General features: G+C 32.3%; 1 protein-coding gene across 2 annotated transcripts in view; it reads left to right on the plus strand.

The window, feature by feature from the left end:
- The first annotated feature begins 109 nt into the window (after nucleotides 1-109).
- ankrd52a (ankyrin repeat domain 52a) overlaps nucleotides 110-21,353 on the plus strand; it is a 102,681-nt gene continuing 81,437 nt past the window's right edge. For both annotated transcript variants that reach the window (XM_061925353.1, XM_061925360.1), the window contains exons 1-4: nucleotides 110-279; nucleotides 9,380-9,460; nucleotides 9,551-9,629; nucleotides 17,087-17,157. In XM_061925353.1, the coding sequence (XP_061781337.1) occupies nucleotides 253-279; nucleotides 9,380-9,460; nucleotides 9,551-9,629; nucleotides 17,087-17,157 (258 nt within the window). In that variant the 5' untranslated portion in view covers nucleotides 110-252. The remainder of the gene's footprint in view (nucleotides 280-9,379; nucleotides 9,461-9,550; nucleotides 9,630-17,086; nucleotides 17,158-21,353) is intronic.

Below are 21,353 nucleotides of genomic sequence, written 5' to 3' on the forward strand. Positions count from 1 at the left end.
GCCTTTCGGCCACACGATGTCGCCATTTCACCCACCAGGGCTCGGCGTCATCCGCCGCCACGCCTGCAGGCGGAGCAGCGCTCGGGCCGAGCAGCGTCGTCAAAGAGACAACAACAGTGACACACTCGGGAGCTCCAGTCTTCTCCGCCGTGCAAATGGATGTTTTCTGAGAGGCGGACACAGCACAGCCCCGCGGTATCACCTCCACGTTTCAGCCCCATGAAGGAGCTCCGTCCCGGCTGAGTTTGGGAGATGGGGGTACTCAACATCGCAGACCAGGTACGCCGACACTGGGGCGCTGGCTATTTGCTGGGCGCTTCTTGTGCGCAGCGTATTACGTCTTCAGCCGCAATACCCAATTATCCTGCCTGTACGCCCGCAACTAAAAGGATATTTCCGCAGTGTGAAATCACCTGCGTAATCGATTACTAGTATCGTAGTATCGCACAGTTAGCTTGTGGCTAATCGATTTCTTTTCGCCCAGGAAGGTGAATCGCATCGCTGTGTGGTGTAGGCCTCAGCCGGGGGGGCCGTCTATTTACTGGGCGGCGCTATATTGGTTATTTAACACTAACATAACAATGCTAGTGCAGTAAACTTGTGTTATATTCTACTACAAGTTGCATTTGACAATTTATAAATACATTTTAGTCCAGCTTGTTTTTTTCCATCTTTATTGTAAATCGCTGCAATGTTAGCATAGCATCCTAAAGTCACCCCAGTAATTGTGACAGTTATATTATTAATCATTCATATTATGTGTTGCATGTATTATTATTAATCATTCTTATTATGTGTTACATGCATTATTATTGGTAATTCATAATGTGTTGCATGTAATATTATTATTAATTCATAATGTGTTGCATGTATTATTATTATTAATAATTAATAGTATGTGTTGCATGCATTATTATTGTTAATTCATAATGTGTTGCATGTATTATTATTTCATATTGTGTTGCATGTATTATTATTATTAATTCATATTATGTGTTGCATGTATTATTATTAATTCATATGTGTTGCATGTATTATTATTATTAATATTAATATTGTGTTGTATGTATTATCATAAATGCATAATGTGTTGCATGTATTATTAGTAATTCATATATGTTGCATGTGTTATTATTATTAATTCATATTGTGTTGCATGTATTGTTATTTATTCATATTATGTGTTGCATGTATTATTAATTCGTATTGTGTGTTGCTTGTATTATTATTAATTCATATTATGTGTTGCATGTATTATTATTAATTCATATGTGTTGCATGTATTATTATTATTAATATTAATATTGTGTTGTATGTATTATCATAAATGCATAATGTGTTGCATGTATTATTAGTAATTCATATATGTTGCATGTGTTATTATTATTAATTCATATTGTGTTGCATGTATTGTTATTTATTCATATTATGTGTTGCATGTATTATTATTATTAATTCATATTATGTGTTGCATGTATTATTAATTCATATTATGTGTTGCATCTATTATTATTAATTCATATGTGTTGCATGTATTATTATTAATATTGTGTTGCATGTATTATTAGTAATTCATATATGTTGCATGTGTTATTATTATTAATTCATATTGTGTTGCATGTATTGTTATTTATTCATATTATGTGTTTTATTTATTTATTTATAATTGCATGTATTATTATTATGAATTCATATTATGTGTTGTATGTATTATTATTAATTCATATTATGTGTTGCATGTATTATTATTAATTCATATGTGTTGCATGTATTATTATTAATATTAATATTGTGTTGTATGTATTATCATAAATGCATAATGTGTTGCATGTATTATTAGTAATTCATATATGTTGCATGTGTTATTATTATTAATTCATATTGTGTTGCATGTATTGTTATTTATTCATATTATGTGTTGCATGTATTATTATTATTAATTCATATTATGTGTTGCATGTATTATTATTAATTCATATTATGTGTTGCATGTATTATTATTAATTCATATGTCTTGCATGTATTATTATTAATATTAATATTGTGTTGTATGTATTATCATAAATGCATAATGTGTTGCATGTATTATTAGTAATTCATATATGTTGCATGTGTTATTATTAATTCATATTGTGTTGCATGTATTGTTATTTATTCATATTATGTGTTGCATGTATTATTAATTCATATTATGTGTTGCATGTATTATTATTAATTCATATGTGTTGCATGTATTATTATTATTAATATGAATATTGTGTTGTATGTATTATCATAAATGCATAATGTGTTGCATGTATTATTAGTAATTCATATATGTTGCATGTGTTATTATTATTAATTCATATTGTGTTGCATGTATTGTTATTTATTCATATTATGTGTTGCATGTATTATTATTATTAATTCATATTATGTTGCATGTATTAATCATTCATATTATGTGTTGCATGTATTATTATTGTTAATTCATAATGTGTTGCATGTATTATTAATTAATAATGTGTTTCATGTATTATTAACTCATATTGTGTTGCATGTATTATTATTATTAATTAAAATGGGTTGCATGTATTATTATTAATTCATATTATGTGTTCCATGTATTACTATTATTATTAATTCATATTATGTGTTGCATGTATTATTATTATTATTATTATTAATTCGAATTATGTGCTACATGTATTATTATTAATTCGTATTATGTGTTGCATGTATTATTAATTCGTATTGTGTGTTGCATGTATTATTATTATTAATTCATATTATGTGTTGCATGTATTATTATTATTTTTAATTACTAGACGAGGCAATTCCTGAAGGAATTGCGTGTGAATGCTGAAGTTTAAGTGAAATGCTGACAGAATGTAAGAATAGTTTGAATGGTTTGAATGTTGAAGAGTTTGAATTTCCAAGAAAAACGGAATTTGGTTTGTAACTTGGGAAAGTGGTAGTTGGTTGAGTGGAAGGTGTTGGAATGGTTTGAATCGGTGGAAAAATTTGAAAATGGTGGAAGTTTGAAAAATAGCCAATTCATTTTGAATGGGGAAGATTTCCCTGAAAACTGGGAATTCTTGGAAATCCGGGAATTTTTTTAAATTGTTGAACAGGCTGAATATTTTGGAGTTGGAACGGTCCGAATCGGATGAAAAATGTGGTAATTGTGGAACTTTGAAAAATGGGCATTTCATGGACATTTGAGAATTTCGGGAAAAAAACGGATTTGGGGGAAAATGTTAAAAGACTCTAATTAGTTGAAATGGTTGGTGTTGGAGTTTTTCAAATCGGCCGAGAAACGTTGAAGTCGTAACATTTTTAATTGAGAAATGGTATTAAGGGATTTCGGGAAACCCGAGAATTTTTCCAGTTCAAACATTTTTTTGTCCTGATTAAGAGGATTGTTTGGACGGTGGAACGGTTGAAGTGGGTTAAAAAATGTGGAAGGACTAGTCGCCAGAAAAAAAGGGAATTCCTGGAATTTTTTTGAACTTGGGAAAATTATAGTTTGAATGTCCAGGATGAGTGGAATGGTTTGAATCGGTTGAAAAATGTGAAAATGGTGGAAGTTTGAAAAATGGCCAATTAATTTTGAATGGGGAAAATGTCCCTGAAAACTGTGAATTCTTGGAAATCCGTGAATTTTTTTTAAATTGTTGAACAGGCTGAATATTTTGGAGTTGGAACGGGTTGAATCAGGTGGTAATTGTGGAACTTTGAAAAATGTCCCATTCATTTCAATTGGAATTTCATGGAATATTGGGAAAAGCGGGATTTTTTTTGGAAAATGTTAAAAGACTTGAATGACTTGAATGATTGGTGTTGGAATTTTTTTAATCGGTCGATAAAATTGAAGTACTAACATTTTTAATTGAGAAATGGTATTAAGGAATTCCTGGAATTTCGGGAAAACCGGTTCTAAAAATAACTTTGTTCTTTTGTTCTGATTAAGAGGAAAGTTTGGACGGTGGAACGGTTGAAGTGGGTTAAAAAATGTGGAAGGACTAGTCGCCAGAAAAAAAGAGTCAAAAAGGGAATTCCTGAAATTTTTTGGAACTTGGAAAAAGGGTAGTTTGAATGTCCAGGAAGAGTGGAATGGTTGGATTGGTTGAAAAATGTGTGAATTGTGAAAGTTTAAATAATGGACAATTTATTTCGAATGGGAAAAATGTCCTGGAATTCTGGGAAATCTGGGGAAAAAAATTTACCTTGGAAAAATAATAGCTTGGATGAGTGGAATGTGTTGAAGGTGGAATGGTTTGAACCAGTTGAAAAATGTGAAAATAGTGGAAGTTTGAAAAATGGCCAATTCATTTTGAATGGGAAAAAATGTCCCGGAAAACCTGAAATTCTGGAAAATCTGGGAGTTTTTGGAATTTGTCAAGGGAAAGCCTGCGATTCCCAAATAGGCTGAACAGTTTGAAGTTGGAAGGGTTTGAATCGGGTGAAAAATGTGGGGATTGTGAAAGTTTAAAAAATGGACTATTTATTTCGAATGGGAAAAATGTCCTGGAAATCTGGAAAAAAAATTTACCTTGGAAAAATTGTAGTTTGGATGAGTGGAATGTGTTGAAGGTGGAATGGTTTGAACCGATTGAAAAAAGTGAAAATAGTGAAAGTTTGAAAAATGTCCAATTAATTTTGAGTGGGAAAAAATGTCCCAGAAAACCTGAAATTCTGGAAAATCTGGGAGTTTTTGGAATTTGTCAAGGGAAAGCCTGCGATTCCCAAATAGGCTGAACAGTTTGAAGTTGGAAAGGTTTGAATCGGTTGAAAAATGTGGGAATTGTGGAACTTTGAAAAAGGTCCCATTCATTTAAATTGGAATTTCATGGAATTTTGGGAAAAGCGGGATTTTTTTTTGGAAAATGTTAAAGACTTGAATGTTTTGAATGAGTTGAATGATTGGTGTTGGAATTTTTTTAATCGGTCAAGAAAAGTTGAAGTACTAACATTTTTAATTGAAAAATGGTATTAAGGAATTTCGGGAAAACCGGGAATTTTTCCAGTTTAAAAAATAGCTGTTTTTTTGTCCTGATTAAGGGGAAAGTTTGGACGGTGGAACGGTTGAAGTGGGTTAAAAAATGTGAAAGGACTAGTCGCCAGAAAAAAGGGTCAAAAAGGGAATTCCTGAAATTTTTTGGAACTTGGAAAAAGGGTAGTTTGAATGTCCAGGAAGAGTGGAATGGTTGGATTGGTTGAAAAATGTGGGAATTGTGAAAGTTTAAAAAATGGACTATTTATTTTGAATGGGAAAAATGTCCTGGAAATCTGGGATTTTTTTTTTTCTTGGAAAAATAATAGTTTGAATGTCCAGGATGAGTGGAATGTGTTGAAGGTGGAATGGTTTGAAGCGGTTGAAAAATGTGGAAATGGTTGAAGCTTGAAAAATGGCCAATTCATTTTGAATGGGAAAAAATGTCCCGGAAAACCTGGAATTCTGAGAAATCTGGCAAAAAAATTTAACTTGGAAAAATAATAGTTTGAATGTCCAGGATGAGTGGAATGTGTTGAAGGTGGAATGGTTTGAAGCGGTTGAAAAATGTGGAAATGGTTGAAGCTTGAAAAATGGCCAATTCATTTTGAATGGGAAAAAATGTCCCGGAAAACCTGGAATTCTGGAAAATCTGGGAATTTTTGGACTTTGTCAAGGGAAAGCCTGCGATTCCCAAATAGGCTGAACAGTTTGAAGTTGGAAGGGTTTGAATCGGGTGAAAAATGTGGGAATTGTGGAACTTTGAAAAATGTCCCATTCATTTCAATTGGAATTTCATGGAATTTTGGGAAAAGCGGGATTTGTTTTGGAAAATGTTAAAAGACTTGAATGTTCTGAATGAGTTGAATGATTGGTGTTGGAATTTTTTAAATCGGTCGATAAAAGTTGAAGTACTAACATTTTTAATTGAGAAATGGTATTAAGGAATTCCTGGAATTTTGGGAAAACCGGGAATTTTTCCAGTTCAAAAAATAACTTTGTTCTTTTGTCCTGATTAAGAGGAAAGTTTGGACGGTGGAACGGTTGAAGTGGGTTGAAAAATGTGGAAGGACTAGTCGCCAGAAAAAAGGGTCAAAAAGGGAATTCCTGAAATTTTTTGGAACTTGGAAAAAGGGTAGTTTGAATGTCCAGGAAGAGTGGAATGGTTGGATTGGTTGAAAAATGTGGGAATTGTGAAAGTTTAAAAAATGGACTATTTATTTTGAATGGGAAAAATGTCCTGGAAATCTGGGATTTTTTTTTTTCTTGGAAAAATAATAGTTTGAATGTCCAGGATGAGTGGAATGTGTTGAAGGTGGAATGGTTTGAAGCGGTTGAAAAATGTGGAAATGGTTGAAGCTTGAAAAATGGCCAATTCATTTTGAATGGGAAAAAATGTCCCTGAAAACCTGGAATTCTGAGAAATCTGGCAAAAAAAATTAACTTGGAAAAATAATAGTTTGAATGTCCAGGATGAGTGGAATGTGTTGAAGGTGGAATGGTTTGAAGCGGTTGAAAAATGTGGAAATGGTTGAAGCTTGAAAAATGGCCAATTCATTTTGAATGGGAAAAAATGTCCCGGAAAACCTGGAATTCTGGAAAATCTGGGAATTTTTGGACTTTGTCAAGGGAAAGCCTGCGATTCCCAAATAGGCTGAACAGTTTGAAGTTGGAAGGGTTTGAATCGGGTGAAAAATGTGGGAATTGTGGAACTTTGAAAAATGTCCCATTCATTTCAATTGGAATTTCATGGAATTTTGGGAAAAGCGGGATTTGTTTTGGAAAATGTTAAAAGACTTGAATGTTCTGAATGAGTTGAATGATTGGTGTTGGAATTTTTTAAATCGGTCGATAAAAGTTGAAGTACTAACATTTTTAATTGAGAAATGGTATTAAGGAATTCCTGGAATTTTGGGAAAACCGGGAATTTTTCCAGTTCAAAAAATAACTTTGTTCTTTTGTCCTGATTAAGAGGAAAGTTTGGACGGTGGAACGGTTGAAGTGGGTTGAAAAATGTGGAAGGACTAGTCGCCAGAAAAAAGGGTCAAAAAGGGAATTCCTGAAATTTTTTTTGAGCTTGGAAAAAGGGTACCGTATTTTTCGGACTATAAGTCGCAGTTTTTTTTCATAGTTTGGCCGGGCTCCAGTGTGACTTATATATGTTTTTTTCCTTCTTTATTATGCATTTTCGGCAGGTGCGACTTATACTCCGGTGCGACTTATACTCCGAAAAATACGATAATTTGAATGTCCAGGATGAGTGGAATGTGTTGAAGGTGAAATGGTTTGAATTGGTTGAAGAATGTGGGAATTGGGAAAGTTTAAAAAATGGACAATTCATTTTGAATGGGGAAAAATGTCCCGGAAAACCTGGAATTCTAGGAAATCTGGGAATTTTTTTTAACTTGGAAAAATAATAGTTTGAATGTCCAGGATGAGTGGAATGTGTTGAAGGTGGAATGGTTTGAACCGGTTGAAAAATGTGAAAATGGTGGAAGTTTGAAAAATTGCCAATTCGTTTTGAATGAGAAAAATGTCCCGGAAAACCTGGAATTCTGGAAAATCTGGGAATTTTTGGAATTTGTCATGGGAAAGCCCGTGATTTCTGAATAGGCTGAACAGTTTGAAGTTGGAAGGGTTTGAATCGGGTGAAAAATGTGGGAATTGTGGAACTTTGAAAAATGTCCCATTCATTTCAATTGGAATTATGGGAAAAGTGGGATTTTTTTGGAAAAATGTTAAAAGACTTGAATGTTCTGAATGAGTTGAATGATTGGTGTTGGAATTTTTTTAATCGGTCGATAAAAGTTGGAGTACTAACATTTTTAATTGAGAAATGGTATTAAGGAATTTCGGGAAAACCGGGAATTTTTCCAGTTTAAAAAATAGCTGTTTTTTTGTCCTGATTAAGAGGAAAGTTTGGACGGTGGAACGGCTGAAGTGGGTTAAAAAATGTGGAAGGACTAGTCGCCAGAAAAAAGGGTCAAAAAGGGAATTCCTGAAATTTTTTGGAACTTGGAAAAAGGGTAGTTTGAATGTCCAGGAAGAGTGGAATGGTTGGAATCGGTTGAAAAATGTGGGAATTGTGAAAGTTTAAAAAATGGACTATTTATTTTGAATGGGAAAAATGTCCTGGAAATCTGGGATTTTTTTTTTTCTTGGAAAAATAATAGTTTGAATGTCCAGGGTGAGTGGAATGTGTTGAAGGTGGAATGGTTTGAAGCGGTTGAAAAATGTGGAAATGGTTGAAGCTTGAAAAATGGCCAATTCATTTTGAATGGGAAAAAATGTCCCGGAAAACCTGGAATTCTGAGAAATCTGGCAAAAAAATTTAACTTGGAAAAATAATAGTTTGAATGTCCAGGATTGTTGAAGGTGGAATGGTTTGAATTGGTTGAAAAATGTGGGAATTGGGAAAGTTTAAAAAATGGACAATTCATTTTGAATGGGGAAAAATGTCCCGGAAAACCTGGAATTCTAGGAAATCTGGGAATTTTTTTTAACTTGGAAAAATAATAGTTTGAATGTCCAGGATGAGTGGAATGTGTTGAAGGTGGAATGGTTTGAACCGGTTGAAAAATGTGAAAATGGTGGAAGTTTGAAAAATTGCCAATTCGTTTTGAATGGGAAAAATGGAACGGTTGAAGTGGGTTGAAAAATGTGGAAGGACTAGTCGCCAGAAAAAAGGGTCAAAAAGGGAATTCCTGAAATTTTTGGGAACTTGGAAAAAGGGTAGTTTGAATGTCCAGGATGAGTGGAATGGTTGGAATCGGTTGAAAAATGTGGGAATTGTGAAAGTTTAAAAAATGGACTATTTATTTTGAATGGGAAAAATGTCCTGGAAATCTGGGAATTTTTTTTTTCTTGGAAAAATAATAGTTTGAATGTCCAGGATGAGTGGAATGTGTTGAAGGTGGAATGGTTTGAAGCGGTTGAAAAATGTGGAAATGGTAGAAGCTTGAAAAATGGCCAATTCATTTTGAATGGGAAAAAATGTCCCGGAAAACCTGGAATTCTGGGAATTCTGGCAAAAAAATTTAACTTGGAAAAATAATAGTTTGAATGTCCAGGATGAGTGGAATGTGTTGAAGGTGGAATGGTTTGAACCGGTTGAAAAATGTGGAAATGGTGGAAGCTTGAAAAATGGCCAATTCATTTTTAATGGGGGAAAATGTCCCGGAAAACCTGGAATTCTGGAAAATCTGGGAATTTTTGGAATTTGTCAAGGGAAAGCCTGTGATTTCTCAATAGGCTGAACAGTTTGAAGTTGGAACGCTTTGAATCGGGTGAAAAATGTGTAAGGTAGAGCGCCAAAATCTGTAGAAGAATAATAAATGGTGTAGAAAAGCATATGTGTGAATGTTCCGGAGCATTCTCACAAATATTGTGCATGATGTGTTGCAGCCTCCTCTGGTCCAGGCCATCTTCAACCGCAACGCTGAAGAAGTCCAACACTTATTGCACAAGGAGGATGTCAATGCACTGGTAAGCTGTCATGCTAGAGGAAGGACAGGAAGTGACATCATGGCTGGGGAGTTCATTTTTTTGCTTTATTCTGTTTTAAAAATGAAACAGGACCACGAGCGCCGCACGCCGCTTCATGCTGCTGCCTGCATGGGGGACGTGCACATCATGGACCTGCTCCTGGAGTCGGGTAAGAAGCACTAACATTTACCATGAACTGATTAACGTGGACTTAAACAAGTTGAAAAACTTATTGGGGTGTTACCCTTTAGTGGTCAATTGTACGGAATATGTACTGTACTGTGCAATCTACTAATACAAGTCTCAATCAATTTACTCGTATGAAAGAGTGGAAGTCACCACAATCACACAATCGGAGATTGAAAGCGTCCGTTCCAGGGTCAAACTGGACATTTTAACATTGTCTTTAAATGTATGGAGTAGGGTGGTACCGGTACCAAAATATATTTCGATACTTTTTGGTACTTTTCTAAGTAAAGGGCACCACGAAAAACTTAATTATTGTCTTTATTTGAACAAAAAGTATTAGAGTGCATGAAACATATGTTTATTATTGCAATTTAGTCCTTAAATAAAATAGTGAACGTACTAGACAACTTGTCTTTTAGTAGTAAGTAAACAAACAAAGACTCCTAATTAGTCTATGCAGTAACATATTGTGTCATTTATACACCTATTATTTTGTACACATTGGACAAGAGTGGAGAGTGTTTTACATTTTTTTCTCATCATGCACCCTCATGGATTTAAATGAGTGTATTTAAAAACATGTTTTGCATTTTGCCTTTTTTTTTTGCACCATGACTAGGGAAGGTTGTTTGGATTGTGTCTAGGGTTGTCCCGATATCAATAGTTTGGTAATAGTACTAGAACCAAAATGTATTTCGATACTTTTCTTAAAAAAGCGACCACAAAAAATGTCATTATTGTCTTTATTGTAACAACAAATGTTAGTGTAGATGAAACGTATGTTTATTATTGTAATTTAGTCCTTAAATAAAATAGTGAACATACTAGACAACTTGTCTTTTAGTAGTAAGTAAACAAACAAAGACTCCTAATTAGTCTATGCGGTAACATATTGTGTCATTTATACACCTATTATTTTGTACACATTATAAAGGACAAACTGTAAAAAAAATGATTATTAATCTACTTGTTCATTTACTGTTAATATCTGCTTATTTTCTGTTTCAACATGTTCTATCTACACTTCTGTTAAAATGTAATAAATTCTTCTCTACTTTGATACTTTATATTAGTTTTGGATGATACCACACATTTAGGTATCGATCCGATTTTAGCAAAAAATCTTAGGGTACATAAAACATATGTTTATTATTGTAATTTAGTCCTTAAATAAAATAGTGAACATACTAGACAACTTGTCTTTTAGTAGTAAGTAAACAAACAAAGACTCCTAATTAGTCTATGCAGTAACATATTGTGTCATTTATACACCTATTATTTTGTACACATTATAAAGGACAAACTGTAAAAATGTATTATTAATCTCCTTGTTCATTTACTGTTAATATCTGCTTATTTTCTGTTTCAACATGTTCTATCTACACTTCTGTTAAAATGTAATAATCACTTATTCTTCTCTTCTTTGATACTTTACATCAGTTTTGGATGATACCACACATTTAGGTATCGATCCGATTTTAGCAAAAAATCTTAGGGTACGTAAAACATGTTTATTATTGTAATTTAGTCCTTAAATAAAATAGTGAACATACTAGACAACTTGTCTTTTAGTAGTAAGTAAATAAACAAAGACTCCTAATTAGTCTATGCAGTAACATATTGTGTCATTTATACACCTATTATTTTGTACACATTATAAAGGACAAACTGTAAAAATTGATTATTAATCTACTTGTTCATTTACTGTTAATATCTGCTTATTTTCTGTTTCAACATGTTCTATCTACACTTCTGTTAAAATGTAATAATCACTTATTCTTCTCTACTTTGATACTTTATATTAGTTTTGGATGATACCACACATTTAGGTATCGATCCGATTTTAGCAAAAAATGTTATTGTACATGAAACATATGTTTATTATTGTAATTTAGTCCTTAAATAAAATAGTGAACATACTAGACAACTTGTCTTTTAGTAGTAAGTAAACAAACAAAGACTCCTAATTAGTCTATGCGGTAACATATTGTGTCATTTATACACCTATTATTTTGTACACATTATAAAGGACAAACTGTAAAAAATTGATTATTAATCTACTTGTTCATTTACTGTTAATATCTGCTTATTTTCTGTTTCAACATGTTCTATATACACTTCTGTTAAAATGTAATAATCACTTATTCTTCTCTACTTTGATACTTTATATTAGTTTTGGATGATACCACACATTTAGGTATCGATCCGATTTTAGCAAAAAATGTTAGTGTACATAAAACATATGTTTATTATTGCAATTTAGTCCTTAAATAAAATAGTGAACATACTAGACAACTTGTCTTTTAGTAGTAAGTAAACAAACAAAGACTCCTAATTAGTCTATGCAGTAACATATTGTCATTTATACACCTATTATTTTGTACACATTATAAAGGACAAACTGTAAAAAATTGATTATTAATCCACCTGTTCATTTACTGTTAATATCTGCTTATTTTCTGTTTCAACATGTTCTATCTACACTTCTGTTAAAATGTAATAATCACTTATTCTTCTCTTCTTTGATACTTTACATCAGTTTTGGATGATACCACACATTTAGGTATCGATCCGATTTTAGCAAAACATGTTATTGTACATGAAACATATGTTTATTATTGTAATTTAGTCCTTAAATAAAATAGTGAACATACTAGACAACTTGTCTTTTAGTAGTAAGTAAACAAACAAAGACTCCTAATTAGTCTATGCAGTAACATATTGTGTCATTTATACACCTATTATTTTGTACACATTATAAAGGACAAACTGTAAAAATTGATTATTAATCTACTTGTTCATTTACTGTTAATATCTGCTTATTTTCTGTTTCAACATGTTCTATCTACACTTCTGTTAAAATGTAATAATCACTTATTCTTCTCTACTTTGATACTTTATATTAGTTTTGGATGATACCACACATTTAGGTATCGATCCGATTTTAGCAAAAAATGTTATTGTACATGAAACATATGTTTATTATTGTAATTTAGTCCTTAAATAAAATAGTGAACATACTAGACAACTTGTCTTTTAGTAGTAAGTAAACAAACAAAGACTCCTAATTAGTCTATGCGGTAACATATTGTGTCATTTATACACCTATTATTTTGTACACATTATAAAGGACAAACTGTAAAAAATTGATTATTAATCTACTTGTTCATTTACTGTTAATATCTGCTTATTTTCTGTTTCAACATGTTCTATATACACTTCTGTTAAAATGTAATAATCACTTATTCTTCTCTACTTTGATACTTTATATTAGTTTTGGATGATACCACACATTTAGGTATCGATCCGATTTTAGCAAAAAATGTTAGTGTACATAAAACATATGTTTATTATTGCAATTTAGTCCTTAAATAAAATAGTGAACATACTAGACAACTTGTCTTTTAGTAGTAAGTAAACAAACAAAGACTCCTAATTAGTCTATGCAGTAACATATTGTCATTTATACACCTATTATTTTGTACACATTATAAAGGACAAACTGTAAAAAATTGATTATTAATCCACCTGTTCATTTACTGTTAATATCTGCTTATTTTCTGTTTCAACATGTTCTATCTACACTTCTGTTAAAATGTAATAATCACTTATTCTTCTCTTCTTTGATACTTTACATCAGTTTTGGATGATACCACACATTTAGGTATCGATCCGATTTTAGCAAAACATGTTATTGTACATGAAACATATGTTTATTATTGTAATTTAGTCCTTAAATAAAATAGTGAACATACTAGACAACTTGTCTTTTAGTAGTAAGTAAACAAACAAAGACTCCTAATTAGTCTATGCAGTAACATATTGTGTCATTTATACACCTATTATTTTGTACACATTATAAAGGACAAACTGTAAAAAATTTATTATTAATCCACCTGTTCATTTACTGTTGATATCTGCTTATTTTCTGTTTCAACATGTTCTATCTACACTTCAGTTAAAATGTAATAATCACTTATTCTTCTCTACTTTGATACTTTACATTAGTTTTGGATGATACCACACATTTAGGTATCGATCCGATTTTAGCAAAAAATCTTAGGGTACATAAAACATATGTTTATTATTGTAATTTAGTCCTTAAATAAAATAGTGAACATACTAGACAACTTGTCTTTTAGTAGTAAGTAAACAAACAAAGACTCCTAATTAGTCTATGCAGTAACATATTGTGTCATTTATACACCTATTATTTTGTACACATTATAAAGGACAAACTGTAAAAAATTGATTATTAATCTCCTTGTTCATTTACTCTTAATATCTGCTTATTTTCTGTTTCAACATGTTCTATCTACACTTCTGTTAAAATGTAATAATCACTTATTCTTCTCTACTTTGATACTTTATATTAGTTTTGGATGATACCACACATTTAGGTATCGATCCGATTTTAGCAAAAAATGTTATTGTACATGAAACATATGTTTATTATTGCAATTTAGTCCTTAAATAAAATAGTGAACATACTAGACAACTTGTCTTTTAGTAGTAAGTAAACAAACAAAGACTCCTAATTAGTCTATGCAGTAACATATTGTGTCATTTATACACCTATTATTTTATTAACATTATAAAGGACAAACTGTAAAAATGTATTATTAATCTACTTGTTCATTAACTGTTAATATCTGCTTATTTTCTGTTTCAACATGTTCTATCTACACTTCTGTTGAAATGTAATAATCACTTATTCTTCTCTACTGTGATGCTTTATATTAGTTTTGGATGATACCACACATTTAGGTATCGATCCGATTTTAGCAAAAAATCTTAGGGTACATAAAATAATATGTTTATTATTGTAATTTAGTCCTTAAATAAAATAGTGAACATACTAGACAACTTGTCCTTTAGTAGTAAGTAAACAAACAAAGACTCCTAATTAGTCTATGCAGTAACATATTGTGTCATTTATACACCTATTATTTTGTACACATTATAAAGGACAAACTGTAAAAAATTGATTATTAATCTACTTGTTCATTTACTCTTAATATCTGCTTATTTTCTGTTTCAACATGTTCTATCTATACTTCTGTTAAAATGTAATAATCACTTATTCGTCTCTTCTTTGATACTTTATATTAGTTTTGGATGATACCACACATTTAGGTATCGATCCGATTTTAGCAAAAAATCTTAGGGTACGTAAAACATGTTTATTATTGTAATTTAGTCCTTAAATAAAATAGTGAACATACTAGACAACTTGTCTTTTAGTAGTAAGTAAACAAACAAAGACTCCTAATTAGTCTATGCAGTAACATATTGTGTCATTTATACACCTATTATTTTGTCCACATTATAAAGGACAAACTGTAAAAAATTGATTATTAATCTACTTGTTCATTTACCGTTAATATCTGCTTACTTTCTGTTTCAACATGTTCTATCTACACTTCTGTTAAAATGTAATAATCACTTATTCTTCTCTACTTTGATACTTTACATTAGTTTTGGATGATACCACACATTTAGGTATCGATCCGATTTTAGCAAAAAATCTTAGGGTACGTAAAACATGTTTATTATTGTAATTTAGTCCTTAAATAAAATAGTGAACATACTAGACAACTTGTCTTTTAGTAGTAAGTAAATAAACAAAGACTCCTAATTAGTCTATGCAGTAACATATTGTGTCATTTATACACCTATTATTTTGTACACATTATAAAGGACAAACTGTAAAAAATTGATTATTAATCTACTTGTTCATTTACTGTTAATATCTGCTTATTTTCTGTTTCAACATGTTCTATCTACACTTCTGTTAAAATGTAATAATCACTTATTCTTCTCTACTTTGATACTTTACATTAGTTTTGGATGATACCACACATTTAGGTATCGATCCGATTTTAGCAAAAAATCTTAGGGTACATAAAACATGTTTATTATTGTAATTTAGTCCTTAAATAAAATAGTGAACATACTAGACAACTTGTCTTTTAGTAGTAAGTAAACAAACAAAGACTCCTAATTAGTGCAGTAACATATTGTGTCATTTATACACCTATTATTTTGTACACATTATAAAGGACAAACTGTAAAAAATTGATTATTAATCAACTTGTTCATTTACTGTTAATATCTGCTTATTTTCTGTTTTAACATGTTCTATCTACACTTCTGTTAAAATGTAATAATCACTTATTCTTCTCTACTTTGATACTTTATATTAGTTTTGGATGATACCACACATTTAGGTATCGATCCGATTTTAGCAAAAAATGTTATTGTACATGAAACATATGTTTATTATTGTAATTTAGTCCTTAAATAAAATAGTGAACATACGAGACAACTTGTCTTTTAGTAGTAAGTAAACAAACAAAGACTCCTAATTAGTGCAGTAACATATTGTGTCATTTATACACCTATTATTTTGTACACATTATAAAGGACAAACTGTAAAAAATTGATTATTAATCTACTTGTTCATTTACTGTTAATATCTGCTTATTTTCTGTTTCAACATGTTCTATCTACACTTCTGTTAAAATTTAATAATCACTTATTCTTCTCTTCTTTGATACTTTACATTAGTTTTGGATGATACCACACATTTAGGTATCGATCCGATACCAAGTAGTTACAGGATCATACATTGGTCATATTCAAAGTCCTCATGTGTCCAGGGACGTGTTTACTGACTTTATAAACATAAAATTAATTTTAAAAAAAGATTTTGTGACGATAAAAAATATCGATGTTATCATAGTAACATCAACTAGATACACTCTTGTACTTGGTATCATTACAGTGGATGTCAGGTGTAGATCCACCCATGGCATTTGTTTACGTTGTGACGCCGGTGAGCTATTGTATCCTCCTACGGTGTGTAGTGAAGCATGTTTAGCTATTCCTCGTCCTCCAGTGATAATGATACTTGTAAGAAACGTACTTTATTTATCGCCATGGAGGCAAGGATTAGTGATTTAGAAGAAGCTAAAACACTGCCGACTGCAGATAGACGTTAACTTCACCTTTTTCTTTAGTTTTTAAGCCAAAATGCGTCCGTTCTCCCTTTTGTGTCTACACACTGTGTCTGCTTGTAAGTACTCTGTGTGTGTGCGCTGCCGAACATGCTCCTCTGCTCGTAAAACCAGCAAAGTCACAACATGCGCCGTCATGCCCGTTAAAAAAAATGGGTGGGACGGGGACTGATATTTTTAGAGGCGGTATAGTACAGAATATGATTCATTAGTATACCGGTACTACACTAGTACCGGTACTACACTAGTACCGGTATACCGTGTATATAACCCTAGTATGTAATCTAAGAAACGCAACTGTCTTATATAGGATCTTTGGGTTTTTTTTGTAGGTGTTTAAAAACAAGTGCTCCTCTCATGTAGAGGATCTTTGACGGGTGCTCCTGATGTCCTACCATTTGTATTTTGTTCCCCGCAGGTGCCAATGTGAACGCGAAAGACCACATATGGTTGACCCCTTTGCACAGGGCCGCCGCCTGCAGGAATGAAGTAAGCCAAACACTCAATTACGGTTTTTGTTGTTGTTTTTTTTAGATTTTTCTCAATAATTTGTATCTGCTCCATGTTAAAATGTAATGTTAGCATGTAGCTCACATAGCTATGCTAATGTTGTTGACCTAACATCACATTAAAATGGAAGGCTAGCATGTACAGTAGCTCACGTAGCTGTTATTTTGCTAACCTAGCATGATAAATATAATGTTAGCATGTAGCTCACATAGTATGTTATTTTGCTAACCTAGCATGATAAATATATTGTTAGAATGTAGCTCACATAGTTACACTGACGTTGCTAACCTAGCAAGATGTTAAAATTTAATGTTAGCATGTAGCTCACATAGCTATGCTAGTGTTGTTAACAGAGAATTATATTAAAATGTAATGTTAGCATGTAGCTCACATAGCTATGCTAGTGTTGTTAACCTAGCATTAGATTCAAATGTAATGTTAGCATGTAGCTCACATAGCTATGCTAGTGTTGTTAACCTAGCATTAGATTAAAATGTAATGTTAGCATGTAGCTCACATAGCTATGCCAGTGTTGTTAAACTAGCATTAGATTAAAATGTAATGTTAGCATGTAGCTCACATAACTATGCTAGTGTTGTTAACCTAGAATTAGATTAAAGTGTAATGTTAGCATGTAGCTCACATAGCTATGCTAGTGTTGTTAACCTAGAATCAGATTAAAATATAATGTTAGCATGTAGCTCACATAGCTATGCTAGTGTTGTTAACCTATAGTTATATTAAAACGTAATGTTAACATGTAGCTCACATAGCTATGCTAGTGTTGCTAACCTAGAATTATATTAAAATGTAAAGTTAGCACGTAGCTCACATAGCTATGCTAATGTGGTTGATCTAACATGTTAAAATGGAATGCTAGCATGTAGCTCACATAGCTGTTATTTTGCTAACCTAGCATGATAAATATAGTGCTAGCGTGTAGCTCAAATAGTTACACTTGCGTGGCAAACCTAGCAAGATGTTAAAATGTAATGTTAACGTGTAGCTCACAAAGCTCCGCTAGTGTTGTTAACCTAGAATTAGATTACAATTTAATGTTAGCATGTAGCTCACATAGCTATGCTAGTGTTGTTAATCTAGAATTGTATTAAAATGTAATGTTAGCACATAGCTCACATAGTTATGCTAGTGTTGTTGATCTAACATTATGTTAAAATGGAATGGTAGCATGTAGCTCATATTGCTATGCTATTTTGCTAACCTAGCATGATAAATATAATGTTAGCATGTAGCTCACATAGTTACACTCACGTTGCTAACCTAGCAAGATGTTAAAATGTAATGTTAGCATGTAGCTCGCATAGCTATGCTAGTGTTGTTAACCTAGAATTAGATTACAATTTAATGTTAGCATGTAGCTCACATAGCTATGCTAGTGTTGTTAATCTAGAATTGTATTAAAATGTAATGTTAGCACATAGCTCACATAGTTATGCTAGTGTTGTTGATCTAACATTATGTTAAAATGGAATGGTAGCATGTAGCTCATATTGCTATGCTATTTTGCTAACCTAGCATGATAAATATAATGTTAGCATGTAGCTCACATAGTTACACTCACGTTGCTAACCTAGCAAGATGTTAAAATGTAATGTTAGCATGTAGCTCGCATAGCTATGCTAGTGTTGTTAACCTATAGTTATATTAAAATGTAATGTTAGCATGTAGCTCACATAGCTATGCTAGTGTTGTTAACCATACAATTATATTAAAATGTAATGTTAGCATGTAGCTCATATAGCTATGCTAGTGTTGCTAACCTAGAATTATATTAAAATGTAAAGTTTGCACGTAGCTCACATAGCTATGCTAGTGTTGTTAACCTATAGTTATATTAAAACGTAATGTTAGCATGTAGCTCACATAGCTATGCTAGTGTTGTTAACCTAGCATTAGATTAAAATGTAATGTTAGCATGTAGCTCACATAGCTATGCTAGTGTTGCTAACCTAGCAAGATGTTAAAATGTAATGTTAGCATGTACCTCACATAGCTATGCTAGTGTTGTTAACCTAGAATTAGATTAAAATGTAATGTTAGCATGTAGTTCACATAGCTATGCTGGTGTTGTTAACCTAGAATTAGATTAAAATATAATGTTAGCATGTAGCTCACATAGCTATGCTAGTGTTGTTAACCTATAGTTATATTAAAATGTAATGTTAGCATGTAGCTCACATAGCTATGCTAGTGTTGTTAACCTAGAATCAGATTAAAATATAATGTTAGCATGTAGCTCACATAGCTATGCTAGTGTTGTTAACCTATAGTTATATTAAAACGTAATGTTAGCATGTAGTTCACATAGCTATGCTAGTGTTGCTAACCTAGAATTATATTAAAATGTAATGTTAGCACGTAGCTCACATAGCTATTCTAATGTTGTTGATCTAACATTATGTTAAAATGGAATGCTAGCATGTAGCTCACATAACTGTTATTTTGCTAACCTAGCATGATAAATACAATGCTAGCGTGTAGCTCAAATAGTTACACTCGCGTGGCAAACCTAGCAAGATGTTAAAATGTAATGTTAGCAATATGTGTGCTCCGCTAGTGTTGTTAACCTATAATTATATTAAAATTTAATGTTAGCATGTAGCTCACATAGCTATGCTAGTGTTGTTAACCTAGAATTATATTAAAATGTAATGTTAGCACATAGTAGCTCACATAGCTATGCTAATGTTGTTGATCTAACATTATGTTAAAATGGAATGCTAGCATGTAGCTCACATAGCTCCGCTAGTGTTGTTAACCTAGAATTAGATTAAAATTTAATGTTAGCATGTAGCTCACATAGCTATGCTAGTGTTGTTAATCTAGAATTGTATTAAAATGTAATGTTAGCACGTAGCTTTCATAGCTATTATTTTAGTGTTGCCAACCCAGAATTGTATTAAAATGTAATGTTAGCACATAGGTCTTATAACTATGCTAGTGATGCTAACTAGAATTATGTTAAAATGTAATGTTAGCACGTAGGTCTTATAGCAATACTAGTGTTGCTAACTAAAATTATATTAAAATGTAATGTTAGCATGTAGCTCACATAGCTATGCTAGTGTTGCTAACCTAGAATTATATTAAAATGTAAAGTTTGCACGTAGCTCACATAGTTATGCTAATGTTGTTGATATAACATTATGTTAAAATGGAATGCTAGCATGTAGCTCACATAGCTATGTTATTTTGCTAACCTAGCATGATAAATACAATGCTAGCGTGTAGCTCAAATAGTTACACTCGTGTGGCAAACCTAGCAAGATGTTAAAATGTAATGTTAACGTGTAGCTCACAAAGCTCCGCTAGTGTTGTTAACCTAGAATTAGATTAAAATTTAATGTTAGCATGTAGCTCACATAGCTATGCTAGTGTTGTTAATCTAGAATTGTATTAAAATGTAATGTTAGCACGTAGCTTTCATAGCTATTATGCTAGTGTTGCCAACCCAGAATTGTATTAAAATGTAATGTTAGCACATAGGTCTTATAACTATGCTAGTGTTGCTAACTAGAATTATATTAAAATGTACCGGTAATGTCAGCACATAAGTCTTATAGCTATGCTAGTGTTGCTAACTAGAATTATATTAAAATGTAATGTTAGCACATAGGTCTCATAGCTATGCTAGTGTTGCTAACTAGAATTATATGTATTATATGAATGTAAACAATGAAACACCGGCTGTGTTCGTGTTGCTGCAGTCGGCCGCAATACACCGCTTCCCACCTACAGCTTTCTTCTTTTCTGTCTCCATTGTTCATTGAACAAATTGCAAAAAGATTCACCAACACAGATGTCCAGAACACTGTGGAATTTTGCGATGAAAACAGACGACTTAATAGCTGGCCACCATGCTGTCCCAAAATGTCCTCTACAATCCGTGACGTCACGCGCTGACGTCATCATACCGAGACGTTTTCAGCAGGATATTTCGCGCAAAATTTAAAATTGCACTTTAGTCAGCTAACCCGGCCGTATTGCATACTTGCCAACCCTCCCGGATTTTCCGGGAGACTCCCGAAATTCAGCGCCTCTCCCGAAAACCTCCCGGGACAAATTTTCTCCCGAAATTCAGGCGGAGCTGGAGGCCACGCCCCCTCCAGCTCCATGCGGACCTGAGTCCGCTTTCCCACAATATAAAGAACGTC

Source organism: Nerophis lumbriciformis, linkage group LG01, assembly GCF_033978685.3.
Source record: "Nerophis lumbriciformis linkage group LG01, RoL_Nlum_v2.1, whole genome shotgun sequence".
In the NCBI taxonomy this organism is placed as follows: domain Eukaryota; kingdom Metazoa; phylum Chordata; class Actinopteri; order Syngnathiformes; family Syngnathidae; genus Nerophis; species Nerophis lumbriciformis.